This window comes from Chinchilla lanigera, unplaced genomic scaffold, assembly GCF_000276665.1.
Source record: "Chinchilla lanigera isolate Chin_1 unplaced genomic scaffold, ChiLan1.0 scaffold00002, whole genome shotgun sequence".
NCBI lineage: Eukaryota > Metazoa > Chordata > Mammalia > Rodentia > Chinchillidae > Chinchilla > Chinchilla lanigera.
Window position 1 is genome coordinate 30,539,494 of NW_004955403.1, and position 21,700 is coordinate 30,561,193.

The 21,700-nt window shown below is 35.5% G+C and overlaps 1 protein-coding gene across 2 annotated transcripts in view; it reads right to left on the bottom strand.

Moving 5' to 3' along the window:
• Nucleotides 1-10,285: 10,285 nt before the first annotated feature.
• The window catches only part of Neil3 (nei-like DNA glycosylase 3), a 41,979-nt gene continuing 30,564 nt past the window's right edge, over nucleotides 10,286-21,700 (bottom strand). For both annotated transcript variants that reach the window (XM_013515218.1, XM_005373513.2), the window contains exons 7-10: nucleotides 20,458-20,627; nucleotides 18,594-19,014; nucleotides 12,208-12,382; nucleotides 10,286-10,794 (exon numbers count right to left, since the gene is read on the bottom strand). In XM_013515218.1, the coding sequence (XP_013370672.1) occupies nucleotides 10,612-10,794; nucleotides 12,208-12,382; nucleotides 18,594-19,014; nucleotides 20,458-20,627 (949 nt within the window). In that variant the 3' untranslated portion in view covers nucleotides 10,286-10,611. The remainder of the gene's footprint in view (nucleotides 10,795-12,207; nucleotides 12,383-18,593; nucleotides 19,015-20,457; nucleotides 20,628-21,700) is intronic.

Genomic DNA, 21,700 nt, shown 5'->3' on the forward strand with positions numbered 1-21,700 from the left:
TCTTTTGCGTTTGTAAATGCAGTCTCCTTGTTTGATAGTTGAGGAGTCTATGGTCCCTGAGAAGGTCAGTATCTTTGGAGAGATACTTGTTATATAGTAGCCATTATTATTATTATTATTATTATTAATCTTATAAAAATTTAATGGTAGAGCTGGAATAAAAAATCAAGTTGCCTGACTTCTAATCAATTCACTGTTTCTACTCAACTTCACATTCCTATTTCTATTCCTACTCCTTTTTTTTTTTTTTTTTGAGACAAGTTTCCCTATGTAGTTCAGGGTGGCCTTGAAAGCACTATATATCCCAGATTGGCATCAAACTTGTGGGATCCTTCTGCCTCAGCCTCCAGAGTACTGGGATTACAAGCTTGCACCACCACATCTGGCCCCTATTCCATTTTAAATGAATGCCTAAGTATTACAACACATTTCAAAAACTAAGTGTTACATGTCTATTCTAATATAATATGTTAAAATGTTCTCTAAAACATATGCAAATACTCTGCTCTGGAATACTCAAATGTGAGCTTATATAGGGATATTCTGGAGGGTCAACAATTATTCCAGCACTCCTGGCCTTTGGTCCCTGAGAGTCCAGCAATCTCTAAGGTGACACTGTTGTTACCTAGCACCTTCTTATTCACATATTTACTACCACTCCTCTAGAAAACAGGGAGTAGTTATAGTCAGCCCAATCTTAGTTGGGTGAGAGCAGTTAATAATTAGCAATGAATAAACCGCATGAACTGAATTATCATTACAGTAAGTCTCTGACTTAGGAAAGAGTTCCATTTTGAGAGAACACTGGAAAATTGGATTCCTTTGTAATCCAACAAAGTGAGTCTTTTATAGTACACCTGTGAAAGTTTGCAGCTCAAATGTTCATAAGCCAGGGACTTACTGTATTGACTTTAGCTCTAACTACTGCCATGCCCAGCAGTCCTTTACGCATTCCTTTCTGTGTTGACAGAGAACTCCACCTGCTAAACTCCACCTGCTTGCAGCCAGCAAAGTGACCCATTTCTCCACTGTTACCTCCTTTGTGAAGCTTTCCCAGTGTCCTTCAGCTTGCCATCAAAGTTTTTATTTTTTTGTCTATCTAGTTGCTATTTTATATTAAAGTTTTATTTTTGTTGATACATGTTTTCAGTACACAATGATTTCACTCCTTATGGGGAGGTGGTACACGTACATAACTCTGTCTGCTCTCTATCATCTATCTATTGATTAATTAATCAATCTATCTATCCCCATTTTAATCTTGTTAGAGCTACAAATAAAATGAAACTAACTTTCTATGAGAAAATGATAAATGTGTAAATCCATGATACAAAGTGTTCCATACAAGTGTTCAGAAATTGCCATACAAAAAGGTTTAGAGCCACCAGCTCACATTCAGTCATTACTGAGTCACATTCTTTAGTTTTAATTCCTAGGATCATAAAATGGGAAGGAATCCTTGATAGAATCTGAGTGTTATGGTTTATATCTAGCTGTTTCCTCCCAAAGCCTGAAGCACTCATAGCAGAGGCTTTTGGGAAGTAAGTGGACAATGGGTGTGTGATACTGGATCATACTGGATCATGGGTGTGTGATACTGGGTTAGTCCAGAATTATGGGTTGGCCTAATTCTGGTAGTGGTTGATGGATTTACTGAAGAGGGAAGATCCACCCTGAGTGTGGGCAGCATGAACCAATAGGCTTGAAGCCTGGATGGAATAAATAGAGAAAGAAGAAGGAAGTCTCATTGCCTCCTGCCTGCCATACCATGGACTGTTTCTCCTCTGCCATGCCCCTCTTTCAAGCCACCCTGTCTTGGAACCAGCTGACTATGGACTGAAACCTCTGCAAACTGAAGTAAAGTAAATTTTTTTCTCCTTTAACCATTTACCAGTCCAATTATTTAAAAACAGGATGACCAAAACTTGCAGTTTTGTTAACTTTAACAAAACAACAGGAAATATAAGAATGACAATTTTATATAATTTTTCAATACAAGAATCAATTGGTTGAAATAACACCTGCCCAAGCCATACTCAGGATAGTCAGTATGCAAATAAGTGTGCTGCCCAAGTGACGATGCAGGCTACCTGCCCTAGGGCAGGTGTGGCACTCACACCCCTAATCCCAACATTAGATCATGAATCAGTCACAAACTCTTGATTCAGCTACCTCTGAAAAAGCCCCACCTAAAAGTGCATGAGGCTTTAGGGGGGACATTTAAACACAAACCATAACATTATCTTATTTCAATTTCCAATTTTAGAAGAGTTTTTTTTGTGTACCTGATAATATTTTGTTTTCATATTTTTTACTTACAGAACTATATTTGGGTGAACATTACAAGCATTAGCAGAGCAAAATTTCAAATGGCAATAATGTACACTCAAACATTAGAGTCTGTCCCTAATTTTATTTCATGGTGACACTCCCACCCAGTTCAAGACACAGCTAATAAACCTCCCCTCCACTTCAAGAATCCATGTCTGACAAAGAAAAAATGGAATAGTTGAGTTTATGCAGCTGTTCATGAGCTAATTATCTGCAATCATTTCTGATTACTTAATAGGCCATGGTAGGATGTGTTTGCTGCTATGTTGAGTTTACACATTAGGCTTTAATGTGCTGATATGGTTAATTGTTGTGCTCACTGCTGCCTGCTAATAGACTATTCCTGAAAATGAGACCATATCTCAATGGAATTTGCTTGTTTATTTTAAATAAGTAATAACTATAAACTCATATCCTAATTCTGAGCTTTAAGAATGCTCTTTTTAATGCTGTATCATTTCTAATGCATTTAAATTATTCAAGTTTGAGAAAACGAGTTATTAAACTAATGAGTCAACAACCTACTCAAATACATAGATTCAACGTTTTTCCTGCTCTGTTCGTTTTCCTGCCACTGGTAGCAAAAATTCTTTTAAATGGTGCCAAACAAGCTGAATGCAATAGCATAATAATGAGAAAAATAAGTGCATGTTAAAAACCAGACAAGTATTTATTAATATGTAAGCCAAGATGCCCGTGCTAGTGATCAGGAGTAACATCAAAATGTTAATATGGAAGGTAGATGCGGGATTGTTGCTATGAGACCATTAATTTTTTGTAGTTGTGCATTTTATGATAGCGTGGATTCTGAAATGCTCGTATGTAGTTTAAAAAATTTAGAAGGCTGTTCTTTTGTTGATTCTGTAAAACAAACGTTTTTCTGATTACAAAAATAAATGCAGAGCACAACTATAAATGTTTCAGGTACGCCTCTTTATCCTTTCTTTTCTGTTTTTGAGATCTATTTTTGTTAGATCGTCACTTCATTCCTTCATCTCTTTTTAACATCACCTCTTTCTTCCCTTACTACTTAGAGAAGTCATAGGATTTGACGATAAATAGGTAATGCAACCCAAATCCCCTTGGCTTTCTCTCTGCAGCTTCTAAGAATGACAGGGTTCTGTCATACTCTATCATTCCCCCGGCAGGCCCTGCTCCATTTCTTTTAACATTGGATCCACTCCTTTTGTGAACAGGTTTGAGTTAGCAGGACCCTGTGGGTCTGCTTGAGTCCATCTCTCTGTGTGATGTCGTGTGGTTTGATCCTACAACTTGCTCATTAGTGTTTTACCCATGAACATAAAACCATAAGATGCAGTCAAGTAAATAGGGAGAGAATAGGATTAGGATGCTTGAATGGATTATGATTTATACTCACTGTTCTGATATTTGATTTATATCTAGAATGCAGCATATTCCTACATTAAAGTGGTGCTTCTCTTGATGTTTCATAAATTAAGGCTTTTTATTGGTTTTAATGTTTCAATTTTTGATAGTTGACCAGAGCTATACAAGATAATAGAGTATCTTCTTCCTGATCCCCTCCTTCAAAAGCTGGGATTCTGCTTCACAAACACAACAGATCCTTCCTTGTGCTTCCACACTTTCATCCTGCTTCCCCATTAGTTTCTTCTTTCATGAAATTCAAGTCTATTTTTTTTCGCAAGACCTCTTACATTTGCTATTCTGAGACAGGGTCTCACTAAGATGCCAGCAGACTGGGCTCAATTTTGTGAATCCTCCTGACACCGTGCTCTGCCTCCAGTCTTTCTTTAAGGTAATTACCATTGATATGGACATTCCATGAGAATAGTTGTATCGGATAGTACTAGTAGTACTGCTTAAGGGGAAAGAGTGACTTATTTTTATAGCCTCAGAGCACAGAAATGGTCCATCTTAGGAATTCCATTTATAGCCATGAAATGGGAATTGATTCTTTCCTTACCCATTTATCTCCCTGTATATTCCATCACATACCCATGATATAGGTACAGGACTATTTGCTATTTTTCATACATCCCTGGTGCTGCTCTTCTTAGATGTCTTTGCTTAAGCTGTGCCTTTTGCCTGAAATGCTCTTCTATGTATGCAAATCCCCGCCAAGGTGAGATTCTAACTGCTGTCTTTCCTAAAGCTCTAGTTTATGAATTAGATGAGATCTTTTCCTCTTGTATCTTTCAGCATTTTGTTTATACTGCCATTGTCCCTTATTAGTTCAACCTCACCTATGCATTTGTGAGATCTTTAAGAAGAACTGCCTCTGAATTTTTCACATAGCAGGTGCTCAAGAGATTAATTGAATTAAAATTAAATTGTTTAAGTCAGTTTGCTTGTTTTCTACAAAATGAAGAGGTCAAATAATTACAGTTATTCTCCTCTCTATGCTGTTAAATACAGCATGGATTTATGGCAGCACTAATTTCATATCTTCTTTCCTTCTCAGTGAATGTGTATCTTTCATTCTGATCCATTTTGCTCTATCCATTTATAGGCAAACTTCTTTAAAATGCCAAAAAATGATATTTTTATTTAAATTAATAGAACAATTTAACAGCTTTTAGATATCAAGCATTGTCATTCTCCCTTATAACAAACCAGCAACACTTTTCAATGGTGTTTAAATGCATTCATATTTGAATAGTAGCTAACCAAGTTAAAGAGTTCAATAGACTGACATTATATTAAACCTTCATCTACTATTAAGTTCAATAAATGTTTACCATGTTTCCACAGTGTGTAAGAAAATATTTGTTAAGATTTTGAGAAGAATAAGTGTTATATACAATTCCTTCAGGAAGGGAACATTACAGAATGCAATTAGGCTGGAGATGTAGCTCAGTGGTAGGGTGCTTGCTAGAATGCTTGAGGGTCTAGATTCAGTTGCCAGCACTGCAGGAAAAAATAAGTGCAGACAGAACAACTAGTATATTGAAGAGGACCATGGTATAAGCCTCAGACAGGATATAAGACATTGCAAACATAGTCAAATGAAAAAGACATTTCATATTTTGCAAAACTCATTAGAATATTTGTTTTTTATTTTCCATACCAATTTTGCTAGTACTGATTAAAAGATTCATTACTTGGCCAAATTTTAGTCAGGCTTCTGAATCTTCTGCTAGTCTCATCTTTGCATTTCCTTATGAAATCCTATTTTCAGCAGAAAGTATCATTGCTAAGTTAGTTTAGTAAAAATTTCCTCATCCTTTGCTATCACCCAGGTATATGTTATCCTGGCCTATCTTCAGAAACAGTTCTGTTAAGATGGTTTAGCCAGAATCCTTCTTACTCCTCATGTTTCCTCTTAGTAATTTTTCATCCATTGATCCCTACAGTCCTCTGTAGCTAACAATTACCACTTGCCCATGTTCTATTTGGAGTTGAGCCCAATCTCTCTCCCAAACTGCAGGACCCTGTTACAGTGGTCTCTATTCCTATTGTAAAGGCCCTGAATTAAGTGTTCTGCATCTTGCTTAAACATATCTTTGAATAATTTTTAGCACCTTTAATATTGTTGTATCTTTAGAAAAGTATGTGAAAAATGGTTTTAAAAATATAATGAAAATCAAGGTAGTGGAAATTTAAAATAAATTTACACAAAATTTAACATTATAATTTTATCATAGACTTTAAAGAAAAAATTACCCAAATATCATCTAGTCACAATTAGTTTTATTTTCCTTTTTATTTTTCCAAGGTCTGAAATTTACTCTGTGTATAAAGGCAGGCAGTTTTGTGCATGCATAGCTACTTTTCTGTAATGTGTAACAAAGAGAATATCTTCTTTATAGTATGGGCTTTAGCACTTGGCAAAGTTCATTCTGACTGTGGTCTGTGAGACATAGATATATTTCCTACTTACCTGACATAAGTTTCTTTGAATGGAAAATTAGAGATGAAGATGACAACATTATTTCACAGGATGGGCAAGAGGATTAAATGAAATAATCTATGGAAAGTGTTGGATCAAACTGCTATTCTAGGTAAGGCTCCTGGAAATCATTAACTTATTTATATTACCTTCTGTCTCTCACTTTTTTGTTTTGTTATGAATATACTTTAGATTTTATGATATTAGTTTTAAACATCAGGAAACAAACCTCAGAACACTGAATACAGGCAAATTACACAGCATTTACCAGTGGTTAAACTCAAAGATTAACAAATACAAGTTTTCTCTAGTGTTTAGCGGCTCTATCCCAGTTCTATTGCTGTGAGAACCACTAGTGGTGTGCCATTTCAAATTTTTTGTATTACCTTTTGAAAATTTAGATTTCCATCCAGTATCATTTTCCTTTAGCTTTTTCATCAATAAGCATAGTTATGATAGCTGTTTAACTCTTTGCTTGATAATTTAAATATCTAGATCACCTTGGAGTAGGTCTTTGTTGTTTTACTTCAAAATATATCATTTTGCTTCATTGTGTTTGTGTAACTGTGAACTGTGATAGCTCCCACACACTGGAATACCTCTCACCTGTCTTTTTCACACAACCTGGCCATAGTAGGACCTTTATTGATCCATCACTCTCAACAGTGGTCAGCCAATCTTACCTGCCTAATCTCCCAAGTCAAAAACACCTCTTTACAGTTAGAAGACTTGCCCCATGGTGCTTATGACATCACACACACACAAGACAAGGCCATTGTCCACCCAAGGGATGGTTTATAGGACACAAAAAGGGAGCATATACCTGTCTCCCTCCTAGATGGACAGGATCATGCACATTAGTCCTCCTAGTCTGGGCCCTAACAATAAATTATCAAGATGCTATAGAAATGTCTCTTCTATGCCAAGCTTAGGTCATTCATCTAAACAGCAAGACTAGAGCTGGGCATATCCCAGTCCTTATGGCAGCAAGGATCTTTGTGGTTCTGGGGGTAGACCTTGGGGCAGGAGAAATAGGCATGGGCATTCAAGCCAAAAAATTATATCAACTCTCCCTGGAACTACACCAAAGAGCAGATGATATAACACCTGCCATACACTCACTTCAAAACCAGATTAACAGCTTTGTAGTAGCTACTCTCCAAAACCGCTGTGTACTGGAAGTACTGACAGCTGAGCAAAGGGGTACCTGTGCTATGCTGGGAGAGGACTCCTGTTACTTCGTAAATGAATCTGGAATCATCATGGACAAGGCAGTCTTCACACCTGGCTTGAGCACAAACACCAGGAGCTAAAAGTCCAATACTCTTCCACCACGGTCATGGTGGAATGACACATTTGGATCCTGGGCACCCTTCCTACTTCCTGTTCTGGTCCTCTAATTATGATAATGACCTGTTTACTCATAGGGACTTTTTAAAATTTTTTAGTTTTATTCCATCCAAGCTCCGCACAATCGCCACCAACAAACTCATTGTTCTAGCAAAAACTACCAAACTGGCTTTTACATAGGCAATGCCAGTTACCCCCTTGCTCCCTACAGTGAGGATGCCCCTATTCAGCAGGAAGCAGTCTGAGAGAGTCATCGCCCCCTCTAACCAAAAGATGGGAATGATGGGTTTTCCACCTTAATAAAAATTCTGCTAAATCACCATGGCAGCAAGCCAACATGGCGCAGGCTGCTAGAGGCCATGTGCCAAGCCTCACCTTTCTCCTCCCTGGTCAGATTACAATTTCCTACTTCCCTGTACAACGTCCTGTTTCCTTTTCCCACCCCCTGTCCAATTACAGTTTGCCATGTCAGGCAGACTGCCTCCCAAGCCCTGCCCCTTTCCTGGCCCTATGTAGCCTTTGTTCCCCCAGCCTGGCCCTCAGAAGCTCCATGCCCCTTTCCTGCTGTGGTCTCTTCTGTGCCGACAATAAAGGCATTTTTATTTTGTTCTATTTTCCTTGCATCAAAAATCTAACAAACTGTATCCTGAATATTGTCATTGGGTGGTGGAGACTCTGGATTTTGGTATATTCCAGTAAAAAGTGTTGATATTTTTGTGTCAGAAGGCAAATGATTTGGTTAGATTTAAACTTCAAACTATCTTGGTAGGTAGATAAAATGGCAACTCTATTGCTTTCTCTTCAGCTGCTGTTTAGCTTGCTTCATGCATGATTGAGGAGTCAGTGACCAATACAGGCAGGATTTAATTATAGACCTTAGGGTTCCCCATTTCTGAATAGCTCCTTTTTTGAGATTACCCAATAGCTGTACTTTCCAAAACTGCTGGCTATTAGGACCAGGAAGTTTGTGGGGTTTCTACTGCAACTGCGATAAGTGCATTTCTGTTCTATTTTCAGGATGAAGGTTATAAGAAACAGGAAACCATCCACATTAGTTTCTTCTTCCAAATTTTACACTTTTAAGAAACCACCTGGTATAGTTCACTATCTAGTACTATTTTTTATTTAATTGAGAACCTAAAGTTATCTGTGAGATGGTTGGATTCAGTTCAAGGTAACTAGAACACAATGACTGCAAAAACTCTCTTAAAATTTTGTTAAAATTCAAGTTTAAAGAATGGTATCTTTTAAACATTCAGTTGTTCTAAATAAGAGTTTAGAACAAGAGTTTAGAAACAAGAGTGTTTTGTGTATCTTGATTTTCTGGTGTTTCTTAAATTCTTTTCACATAAATTGTGTACAATTTTTATTAAAGATGAAGATTTATCATATTAAAATCTATCATGTTTCAGTTTATCATATTTCTTTGTAATTAAGTTGTACAATTTTGGAGATCAGACTTCTGGAATTCCCTTTTACAGTATGCTTTGTTTCTCTTTCTTGGATTTTTTTTTTTTTTTTTTGCAGTTTTCTGCTTAATGAACAATCTGTGTACTTCACGTCAGGTCAGCTGAGACTGTCAACTGTCCAGTTCAGTACTACAAATGATACCCTATTGAGAAATTTTTGGGTCAAGACCATTCATCTTAGGTTGGATCTGATTTTATCTTTTCAGTGCAGTTAAAACACATATAAGACTAAGAAATATGCTCTTTTTGCTGGTCATGTCATATATCAGTAACTTCTATAACTTCCCAAGGATAATTTAGTGGGAGAATAGGACAGACATTGAAGCAGTCTTTCCTATTACCTTTCACAAAATACTTTGAACTAGGTCTGAAAAAAATTTCCCACAAACATGCAGAAATATCTGCACATTGATGTTCTTATTTTTGTTTGGAAATAATCATAGTTACCTAGAATACATTCAGAAAGAAAGGGGGAAGGTTAAAATAAAACTGGAAAAAAACATATACGTGTGTCTCCATGTGTCTGTGAGATTTCCAACACTGTGACAAACTACCTGAGATAACAAACTTTGAAGGAGAAAAGGTTCATTTTGGCTCAGTTTCAACCCATGGTTAGTTGGCTCCACTGCTTTTGGGCCTGTGGTGAAGCGGAACACTATGTTGGGTGTGTAAAGTGAGGCAAAGTTGCTTATTTCATGGCAGCCAGGAAGCAGAGTAAGAAATGGTCTGGGGTCCCAGTATCTCCTTTAAGGGCACACCTCTATAACCTCCATAACTTCCTCCTATAGACCCTACCTCCAAAAGCGTCAACCACCTCCAATTCTCTAACATATGGGTCATTTCGGGACATTTTAGGTACAAACTATAGCAATACATTCAGAGTTTGAAAATGACTTATTTTTTAAAAGTTACTAGATATTAAAATCAAGATTAGAAAAATACAAATCACCTTCTTTTAAAAAAATGTGTGTGACCTCTGTTCATAAATATTACTTTTATAATCTGAATCCCTATAATATTCCACTAAAACACACTTGAAGTTATACAAAGGTTTGTCATATCCCTTGTACCTCATAGCAATTTAACATTTGTTAAATAGAATAAAATGCTTTTCATAAAGTATACTTTTATATCTTAAGTTTTTTATTCAAGAATATAAAAAATACTTTCAATTATATATTATGAATATTGGTAGTGCCTTAGCAAATTATTCATTGTAGATACAGTACCTTATTATTTTATTGTGCTGTCACTTCTTTCCTTAAAAAAAAAAATCACTGCTTCCTCAAAGAAGTTACAAGAGATCAAGAGCATACTAAAATACCTTTATTGTCATTACTATATGCATTAAATATACATTATAAATGGAATACGCTGTACGTGGATGAAAAGCGTATTCATTAAGGTTAAAAGAAAAAGTGACAGACATTGAATGGACAGATGACACATCCAAAATATAAAGTTCTCAAGTCCTGCAGTAATTTAATTTACATGTGCCACAGATATTCTACAACCTTTGCATTTTACAAAAGGGAGGGATGAACAGTTTGAAGTGATTAAATGCCAGATATTCTATAGAAAGAGAAAATACTAGCATCCTGGAATAATTTTTATCCCTGGCCCATTTTCTGCCCACTGGAAAAAATTGCACTGTTTTTCCTTCTCGAAAGGACACACAAAAAAATTCTTTCCATTATTAGGTCCAATCTTCAACACTGTTCTCATGACAGAGCGCTTGCCGTGGTTGCAGTACGGGAAGGACAAATCTGCCCACTAGGGGAAAAGAAAAGATAGGATTGTAAACCTTACATGGAAGTTACAGCGATGGAAGAATAAGCCTAGGCCGGTTTCGTTGGTGTCATACTGTCTTCACTGCTGCTGTTATTAATTTGACAATGTAAAACAGATACAAGCCATTAGTTGTTATGCTTTAAAAAAGCTTCTTTCTTATAAGCATCCCTTACAAACTTGTTTGAATCACACAAAGAAGTGTTATAACTGAGTTTTCCTTTATCTAGAGGCACATTTATAAAAGTTCCTTCCTTTTATTAAGAACAATGGAAAACTACCAGAGTCTTGCTAGACAGCAATCGTCAGTGTCCTTGCTGCAAGTTTTAGTTAAAATGATAAGATCAAAGATTTGTCATAACTCTAATACTAAGCTTCCTTAGTCTCATAGGGAAAGAAAGAATCCAGCAAGGACTTACCCAGTCAGGGTAAGTCAGGCAGATTCTACTCTACTGTTCTTATTCCTATTAATTTTAGCCTCAAGTCAGGTATGAAAGAAGCCGTTATATTATTAGCAATATATAATATTTCTTTCATTCTTTCTATAAAGAGTTGTGAATTTAGTAAGATAGAGTCATATCTTGCTTGGGATAGAGGTCTAAAATCACTACCAAATCTTCCCTGGGAAATTTCTTAAGAAAATTATCATGATGAAGAAAGATATTTCATCTCTCAGCCCAATGTGAAAAATTTTGCTCCAACCCTAAAACAGAATAGTATTTTCTTTTCTGTTTAAATACCAGATGAACTGTGACTTGGAAAAATGTGTATTTTAAACATTAGAATCACACTCAGATTGATGACACATTTGTACTCTTAAATGCAGAAAATGAGATTGACTAAGGGACCTGGATTCTTGTGTCCCGTATCAGATTTATTTTTAGCAATACTCCCATAGATTGGAAAGGCAGAAGGAATCTCCTACAGCTAAATTTGGTCAAGCTTATTAGTAGGAGTCACTAAGGTCTTTGTAAACCCAAGGCATGCACAGTGTTTTTCTCATGTACCTCTGTCCAGTGTATAAACCAAAGCTTTTGACGTAGCACTGAACTGAGGATGAAAAGTTCTTATCTTAGATTTTTAACCACATGAGTACTACTAGTATGTGTTAGCCGCTCATACCTTTCTATCTCCATGACCTAAGGGCAACATTTTTACAAACACGTTTATCTGTGATTACAAATATGATATACTCTAAGAGTCTAATGGCTAATATTTTACCATAATTATTATTTTGCTAAAACTTTTGGAATTCTAAGTTATTCAACATTCAAGATTTTGACTGAATACTGATATGGCTACCTAACACATAAAAGTAAAATTGAAAAGGCACTGCTATTTGCTTTAACCACCAAAATTCAGTTACACTACAGTAAGCTTGATTAATCTTATACATACTTCAAAAAATCCACATTGTGCTTCTCGAGGTAGTGGACAAGCATAAAACCGCCTTCCTTTGTTTTCACCGTGCTTCTTCACAACCCGGAGAACACAGAGGCGGTTGTGCTTCCTGCATCGAGGACTGCTGGCACTTAAGGCACAAGGACCATCTGTTATACCAGTTTGAAGTTCACTGTAATGACAAGTTACAAAATAATTCTAGCACAATAGTGTTAAAGGAATCATTCACACCACCTTACCTCTGTACAAGTGAAGTTTACTGATAGGAAGAAATTATATAAAAAAGTAACTACACAAACTATTGTCATTTCATGCTTTCTTTTAATTCAAAGCTATGTATAAACTTAAAGCACCTAATTTAAATTTCTAAAGAATAGAAACAACTGAATTGTGTACCCAGTACATCAAATCTTCTTAAACCTTCATTTCTTTTTTGTTTTGTTTTTGATATTTTTATCTTAAAGAGAAAAGACCACAAATAAAATAACAAAAACAAAGACACAAACAAAACAACACAAAAACAATGCAAATGGTACAGAATTTCAAAAAAAGAGGATAGGAAATTAACAATGCTTATTGTATCACATATTGTTACCTTCAAAGTAGTTGCTCAGATTACCAGATATAGGCATGCAAGATTGATCAAAAAATTAACCATTAACTGTTCCTTTCAATAAACCAATAGAAACTAGTAATACAATTATCTTAGCTATTGTGTGTGCATATACATATATATATTTCCCTTTCTTCTTTCTTTTCTGATACTGAGTTCTTTTTTACCTAATGTTACAGTGCAGTCATTTTTATTACCTCTAAAATATTGTCAAGTGTAGCTGTTTCCTGCCCCATAGAGCAACTAGAATCACAATGTTCTCTAATTATTTTCTCATGAGTAGAAACTCTCATAAATGGATCTGACAAGGCCTTGGAGATCACTCTCTCCACTGTCCACTTAAAAGACAATTTTCTATGCTTTTCTTTGATCAAAGCTACTAAAACAGTTGTCAGCAAGAAATAGTCTGCCTGGAGGAGCAGAACTGTGTATTTTGTAAACCTAGTAGAAAAGCTCTATCTCCTGCACAATTAGAACCAAGCGCATCTGGAGGTCATCTCCCTATAGACTGAACAAAGCCCAGGAGATAATCTTGCACTCTAGCTGTATATGAAGACTTTTCCCTTTGAAATGGAGCTTCCTTATTATATGTATTTTGCAGTTTCAATAATATTTGTGTAACAGATTTTTAATAACCTAGTTGGCATATTTGCAATAATTAAGTCAAGGACTGGTGGAGTAGCTCAGTGGTAGAGCCCATGGCACATACCTAGCATGCTCAAGACCCTGGGTTGGATCCTCAGCACCTAAACTCAAATGAAAAAAACAAAACAAAAACCTTAACAAAACCAGAAGTCCCTCTCACTAATATTCCTATTTTTAAACTGTTTGATGATAAAGTAGTTCACCCTTTCTCAGGTTTGAGGAAATTTCTAGAGAATAAAACATCACTCATATTTTTTTTAAATGCTTAAAAATCAAGTATATTTTACCTTCCTTCCTGACCTACATTTTTCAGAATATATTTTTTCGATGATGCCTCAGAGGATCATACCTAATCCAAATCTCTAGAGAATGTGATCTTTTGTGGTGAAACTGGTGTAAAGTTGTTTATATAAAACAGATGTTTAAATAAACGTATATTTTTAAAATGTTTGTTAGGGTGGAATTAAACATTCTTAGGGCAGTTCCTGAAGCTATTGATAGCAGTCATTTATTGAATAAAAGCAACTGTAGAAACTGCTAATCAAATCATTTGAAGTTAAACATTTCACCAGCAACTATTTCATTGGTAGATTTTCAAGGTGGAGGATGGCGTCTTATCTTTTACAGTCACCGGCAACACCAAGTCCAAAATAGGAAGCCTGAGGAGCAGAGTTCTTTTTTCACAATGCTCCTGGCCTCCAACTGCCTCTGAGAAGTTAAATATCTGGGTGCTTGCCGAGAAGTAAAGCAATTTCAAAACTGCAGTGGTTTCATAAAGTGTTCAAAGATAATTTAAAGGAGGAGGAGTTTAAGAATATTAATAGAAGTGAATGAAATGATGCTAATTAAAATTAAACATATATAAAATCATTTTCTATAGCATTTTAAAGGTGGCTGTCGTAACAGTCAGTTCACATGTCCTAACCCAGTTGCTTCAACCTGGAGATCCGCAGGTCTCTGTACTTCAGGGAAGTGCAGGTTCTTTACTACCGAAGCTTTTTGTTTGTTTGTTTGTTTGTTTGTTTTCTGAGGAGAGGGGCAAGGTAGAGGGTAGGGTTAAGGAAGAAGGAAAGACTCCAGTTGTCTTCCCTCCGTCTCGTTTCTGTCTTCCGTTCTGGTTCTACGTTGGTGTAAGGTTAAAGAAAAGCCTCGTGTCATGCTCTCTAATCCTTGGTATCAGAGTGCGCTGCAGGAAACAGAAACATTTCTGTGAGCGCGAAGCTCCTTCCGTATAGAGCTTGGCTCTGGCTCCAGATCCCCACGGAACAAGAGTCTCTCTGTGTTGACAAGATTCCCAGGTGATTCACATGCCATTTAAGTTGCGATGATGCCACCGGTGATCACGTCAGCTCTAAACACACACGAGTAATCTTAATTTTATGATAGAAAACATTATCCAGGAGAATTAAATGTTCTGCTTCATTGAGAACACTTTGGCTCTTCTTTGTTTCAATCATTATCTGAAAACTTTCTAAAATGTAGCAGTGTTTTCTTACGCAAATTCTGTATAGAGAATAAATTACTGTGATGCTTAGTATCATCGTTTTGAATACTGATTCTAAGTGGCACGGTGATATACAGATCCAGGGTTGGCAAGCATTTCAGGTAACACGCGTTGCAGGTTGTGGGTCTCAAGGTCTCTGTGGGAACTACTTAATTCTGTTGTTGGCAACAAGAAGCCATAAAAAATAATCAAACAAATGGAAATCAAAGTACAAAATAGATGTTAGGCTGCATTTGGCCCTTTTGGCTATAGTTTTGATTCTAAGTCATCAGAATCAAGAACAATGCTTGAAGCATAATATGTTCTCAGTAAGTGCTTCTTAATAAAGAAAATTAAACAAGTCAAGTAAATACTATCAAAAAGACTGTATTAAGTACAGATTTATATTTCCAAAGTGAATGATATTTTTACATTTTTAAATGATAAGGTTATCATGGTTTAACTGGTTTGAAATTAGGATAATTCATTATAATACATATATTACTTGAAATGTTTTTAAGTTAAACAAGGTTACATAATATGGATTTTGTCATCCAAGATAATTTCCAGCATTAAAGCAAAACAAACAAACAAACCAAGTTAAATGACTCATTCTCCACATCCCCAGGTGGTTCTGAAATTCTGAGGGATTCAGAACTCTGAAAGGATGACCCCAAAACCAGTCCAAGGTGTCACTTATGGAACTAGTGATTATAGATAGGTAGACCTTCCACACTGCTAATGGCAGTAGATGTAAGAAAATGCCAGTGATTTCCATAGCATCATTTCACTCTTCTACAAGAGCTTTTGCATCAGTTTAGGGAAAAATCCAACCTAGAACATATGCTTTTTAAAAATGTACTACTATTTTGCTTTGTGTTTATAAAAATTGGATCTAAGATTTAAAACTGTGTTTACTAGTTATTTTTAAGTCCTTAAAAGTTTCTTCATTTATCTAATTTCCAGCAGATGGATAACATTTAAGAACATCTAAAGACCAATCCAAAAATTTACTCCATCAATATATCCTGTATGGTCTGGTGATGAGGTCAGAAATTAAGAGAACAAAAGTCAATTACCCCATAATTATTAAAGAAAAAAATAAACTGGCTATAAATTCTGAGTGGACCACCTGCTTTAATAGTATTATGTTGAAAGCTTCTTCTGGTGTCTTGTCTACAAGATAAACACTGTAGCTGCCAGAGAAGGAGAAAAATGAAATAAATGACAGTAATTTGCAATTTATTCCTTGTAAAGTAGCTGGGTGCAGAAGGGCTGCTGGGTGAATTTATTTCATCACTTGACTCTTATTCTGCTAGTTGATCTTGATTGATTGTGGAGCCTCAGTCCTGGTGTTCTCACACTCACTATGTACACACGGCTGCAGCTTTTCTAAGTAACGCTGTGCACTGTGATTAATCATAGGATTCCAGTACTAATGGCTTATGAAGAAATCATTTAAATTTAAGGCTACATTAATGTTTTTTTAAATCCCTAATTCATTAGTTAAATTGTCAGATTTTTTTTTTAAAGCACTGAGGAAATAAAAATATGCCAAGATATTTCAAATGGGTACAAATAGCACAATATTTTAAATTGATCATTTCCACTTCTCTCTACTTAAGTGCCACAAACAGGAAAGCTGTCCAGAAGTGATTTTCTCCTATGGGACAGCATCCTCAGGCTGTCTTCGGTAGAGTCTTCATAATTTCCACCATGAGACACAAACTAGGGTTACAGTAAAAAGGCAGTGTATTTAGCCAGTATATCTGGTAATCTGACCAACTTCGATGAAAATATGTCCTATAACAACCACTGTTAATCCCTATCATTTTGCTCTGGAACCCTGCATCATTCTTACTGCTTTTGCTTTGTTTTCCTTTTATCTATGTTGGCATTTTGCTATTGTTCTTTTTTTAAAATTCTCTTTAAAATAAAAAAAAAAGTTTGGTCCTCCTTCCAAATGGAAGTATCAGGGACAGAACTTAAATCAGTTATCACAAATAATTATGAACAAAATATTTTGAAAAATAAGAACTAACTGAAGGTAAATTTAGCTAGGACAGAAAATTGGGGCAAAAACCTATGTTGAGGAAAAGCTGTCTCAGGATTGTTATGAACAAATTCTGAAGGATTCAGAGTTTTGTCTAGGAGTGAATAGCAGGGTCCCTCATCCCACTGCCCATCAGCAAAGGAATAGCTCATCAGAGAAAAATCTACTCATCACAATTACACCTGAGATTACTTTAGATTCCACTGAAAGTAACTGCCTATCTTTGATTGGCATGAAAAGACATGAATGCAAATAAGCTCTTTCATTCACGTTACATACTCTTCATTTAAAAGTGCTGGATATATGACACCTGCTATCTGACAAAAAAAAGTAGCTTCAGAAATCAAATCGTAGAGAAATATCTTTCTGAGGCAGGCATAACATGAGTTAAGATGGTAGGAAGCCCAGACAAATAGACGAAAGGAAGTGGGTTTTGGAGCATTAACAGATTGTTTCAGGAGATGCCAACATTTCTATATCTCAGTTAACAGCACCTGGAGGTGTTGTGAATATATAGCCGGTAATCTTGTAGTCCTATCAGGCTTGGTATAATGTTTATTAAACGGAATTATAAGTTTTTCATTTCAGATACAAAAATAGGATGCTTGCTTTTTAAGCCTTTTGGGGTGAAATAAGAACACTATCCCACACGGCTGTTTGAAATGCAGCCATGTTTGCTAACAGAAATATCACTAAAGGCATCTCAGATTTTTTTTTTTTTTTTGGTTTTTTTTTTCGGTACCGGGAACCGAACTCACGACCTTGCGCATGCCAGGTAGGCGCTTTTGCCGCTGAGCTAAATCCCCAGCCCCTCAGATTTTGTTTTAAAAAGAGGACACTTACTAAACTTTTCTGAATGATAGCTTTACTTCCAGAAGAATGACATCTTTCACTGGAAGAACTATAAATGGTCTTTGACTTATAATGGTTCTATTTAGCCTTCCTTAACTTTATCATGATTGTGAAAACAGTAAGGTATTCATTAGAAACTATACTTCAAGCTTTAAATTTGATCTTTTCCTTGGCTGGTGATAGCAGTACAATCATATCTTTTGATACTAGGTATTGCCAGGGAATCTCAGCTACTTGATTATCAAGGGGAAACAATCAATACTCTATAGTATGCTATGGTGCTAACTTATGATGTTCAATAGGTTAGATGTATTAAATGCATTTTTCAACTTTTGACATTTTCAACTTATGATAGGTTTAAAATGCTAATGGTGGTTTTTTAACAAGTACGACTATGGGTGATTTAAAATTTTCTTTGTACTTGTCAGTATTTTCTAAGTATTATGCATTGAATATGGATATAGTTAATGTCACAAAAAATAACCTTTTACAGATGCAGAAAAATTTGTTTTATATTTTCTTCCCCAGTCTCTAATACAATAAGCTTGTGAAGACAAAGAAAATTACTAATAGTTTTCAGGGTTTAATTTATATTACCAAAATCAATTCAAGTTCCTTAGCCATGGATGTTCTGCCTTCTTAAAATTTATGCAATACAAATACCTTAAAGGTCTTAAAAATACTTTAACACAAGCTTAGAGCAAATACCTTAAGTACCATGGTTAGCAGCATCTTACCTGTTAGAAAATCCAGTGTTGCAGCTTTTGAGATCTGCTGTTGAGTAGTGGGTTGTTTTCAATTTTTTATGTGCCGAACTAAATAATTCAGACTGAGAGCAGACTGTAGGAGATGTGTTTACTTTGCTAGATACTTGAGTTATATAGTTTGTTCTCTCCTTGGAGGGGTGCCGTGTACCACTAAAACAAACGTTTGTAGGAAGAGAGTTTTGAAATTCCCCATCTGGTGTCTGGGTTTGGCTTTCTCTTCTTTTCAAAGTACTGGATTTATTGCTAAAATCAGTCAAGACAAGAGTTGTAGTTCCAAATACACTTTTCCTGTTGATTTTCACTTCTGTATGTGCTTTCCCAAAGCTATTACAAGGGTACTTCACTAAGTTGTGAAAGACAACAGAATTTTCTTCATTCTTGAACACTGAATCTGGGAGGAGAAAGAAGTTATTCTGTCATATTCCCAAAAACATATTAACTACTTGAAACATTTTTATCTGATCAAAACATTTAGTTATCTATATATCTATGTCTGTTTCATCTATATCTATTTACCAGTGTATAGTTAGTGATCTTGGACAAGTTATAATTAATCAACTTCTAGTTAGGAAGTAAAGCATTACTTAAAATGCAAAGGTTGACAATTTATACATACCCAGAGATGAAGTTAACAAAGCTTGTGTTTGCTTTGGATTATGTTTAAGAATTTAAAGTTAAGCAGGTATCAGTTTTGTTAATATTAGGCAAAGCATTAAAGTGATGGTAATTAATAGATGATATCCCATAAAGGAGTTATATAACTCTGTATGGACTACCAAGGATGTTTTCATGAATAAGACACAGTGAAGGGCCAAAGAGAAGTGAAGAGGAATTACAAAGCCTTAGTATTAATTAAGTATAATGTTTTAACAAAATATCTTAGAATTCTGGAGTCTGTACTGTATCTTAAACTGGAGTGAAGATGTATGATCTTCATACTCAGACAAAGTAACTACAAAACAGCTTATGAGACATGGAAAGACATTTCAGAATGTTGAAATAAATGTGGAAACTGAAGATTGTGTTTTTCCGAGGGTTATTTTCTGTTGAATGATCATAAAGAAGAAGGAAAAGAAATAGGAGGTGCAGTCCCTTTGGCTATTAGAAAAGCTGTGCAAAGGGCGATGCCTGCCTTGCAGGCCCTGGAACAAAAGACAATGTGACAGTGAACAAAATGGAGGGGTCCATAAGTCAAGAATGAACTTTCTCATCTCTAATTGAAGAAAGAAATAACACTTTGAGAACACAATAGAAGCTGCATCAATGAGATGGTTTCTTAATCACAGGTTTCCTCTGAGGTTTTGCATTCTCTGAACGCATGAAATTGTGGGCTCTAAAGAGTTATTTTGAAGGATTTCAGTGAAATCAGTACAATTGTCTGGGTAAAGATTTTAATAACAAGGGGTAGGAAGGATAAAGAAGAGAAAAAATTCAGCGTTTTTCAATTCCACCTGCAAAGATATTCTTACAGAAATCCTCCCTTTCAATTTATGAAACACTTGGACTGAATAACAAACTCAAAAGTTGCTGAAATCTGCATAAAACAAAGCTTTATTGAATAATTCATTAGAAACAGTAGAGAACAGATGCGATCATCTCAGTTTTTTGAGATACAAAGACACACACTGTTTTAGCACAAGCATGTTTTCCCTCCCCGTTAAAAAATATTTTCAACAGAATACCAGCATGGTTTGCATGCAAAGGCAAGCAATTCCTTTACACATTAGAGAAAGAAAGCACTTTGTAAAAAGTATCGAGATGGAATGACAGATATACCTGACTAGGTGCAATTAACCATCTTAGAAATAAATGCAAAATTAAAACCCAGCCTTACCAACAGGCTTTGAGGCGAAGCAAGCATCACATGTCTCAGCGGAAGGCTTGTTTATTAGGGTACAGACCAAACACGTCCACTGCTCTTCTGATTTCCGACTCACCGAGTCAGTCAGAGGGTCCCTTTTGCTAGATGTCCAATGGATTATAGTACTTCTAGTGGGCAGTTTGCTAGAAAATAATTTTTAAAATTAATCATTATGATTGATTTATTCTTACACATTCTGAGTATTTTAGAAACTATTGCAGAGCCATTAATATCCCAATTCTATTTATTATTGCTTACGTCATGACAAACTACTAGATAACTTTTATCTTGAGTCCTGCTGACTGCTAGTAAGTTAAAAATAAATAAAAGTGTTGACTTAAAGAGCTGAGATTTTTTTAAATAGACCTAAAGTATTTGATATAACCAGTAGGAGGCTTTCTGCAGGTGATATTTTAAGTAAATAGTACTCTTCAAAGCAAAACTAAACCATGATTAATCAATGAAATCAAGAAAAGAAACTCTATGCAGAAATCAGAGCATTGAAAATACATTACTTTATGTCCTCGCAAAGAAAATTCTAGAAACCTTAGCATTTCTTTATGGTACTTACTAGGCATTTATCAATTAGTTGATCTACAATGATGAAAGATAAAAGTATTTCACATTTTATAATCATTATTAGATATCTAGTTATTGGGTTAGCAAGCAAACCATAAACCAACCCTGACCTTCAGCGACAGATATACATAGTGGAGTTCTTATGTCATGTAAATGCCTTTCTAGAGATCTGATGCAGTCTGCTCTCTACCTGCTGCACACTTCATGTGATTAAGCAATCAAGGCCATGTTAGGATTCCTCTCATGATTCTAAGCATTAATATTGAAAAAAGCTCTTCCAAGTAAAGCTATGTACCTTACATTTCAGAACATGAGTTCTTTGACTTTCAAAGGTAGCCTTGCCTTCCATAACATTTTACTCCTTACATATAATTATGCCAGTTTTTAAAAAGCAGGTTTGTCTGGTAAAACAACAAATAGCATAAGAAAATCTGAAAGTAAGATACATCTCATTATGATTCTCTTATCTTTACTTATCTTGACTTTGAGTGAGGTCAGTATTTCTTATTTCTATGGAACAGAAGAACTTCTATAGAACTTGTTTACCTGACCTAATTCCTGTCCTCTACTAACTAACTCTGAAAGGGAACATACTGTATTTATTCAGAATTAAATAAACACAACCTAAATGACCTTC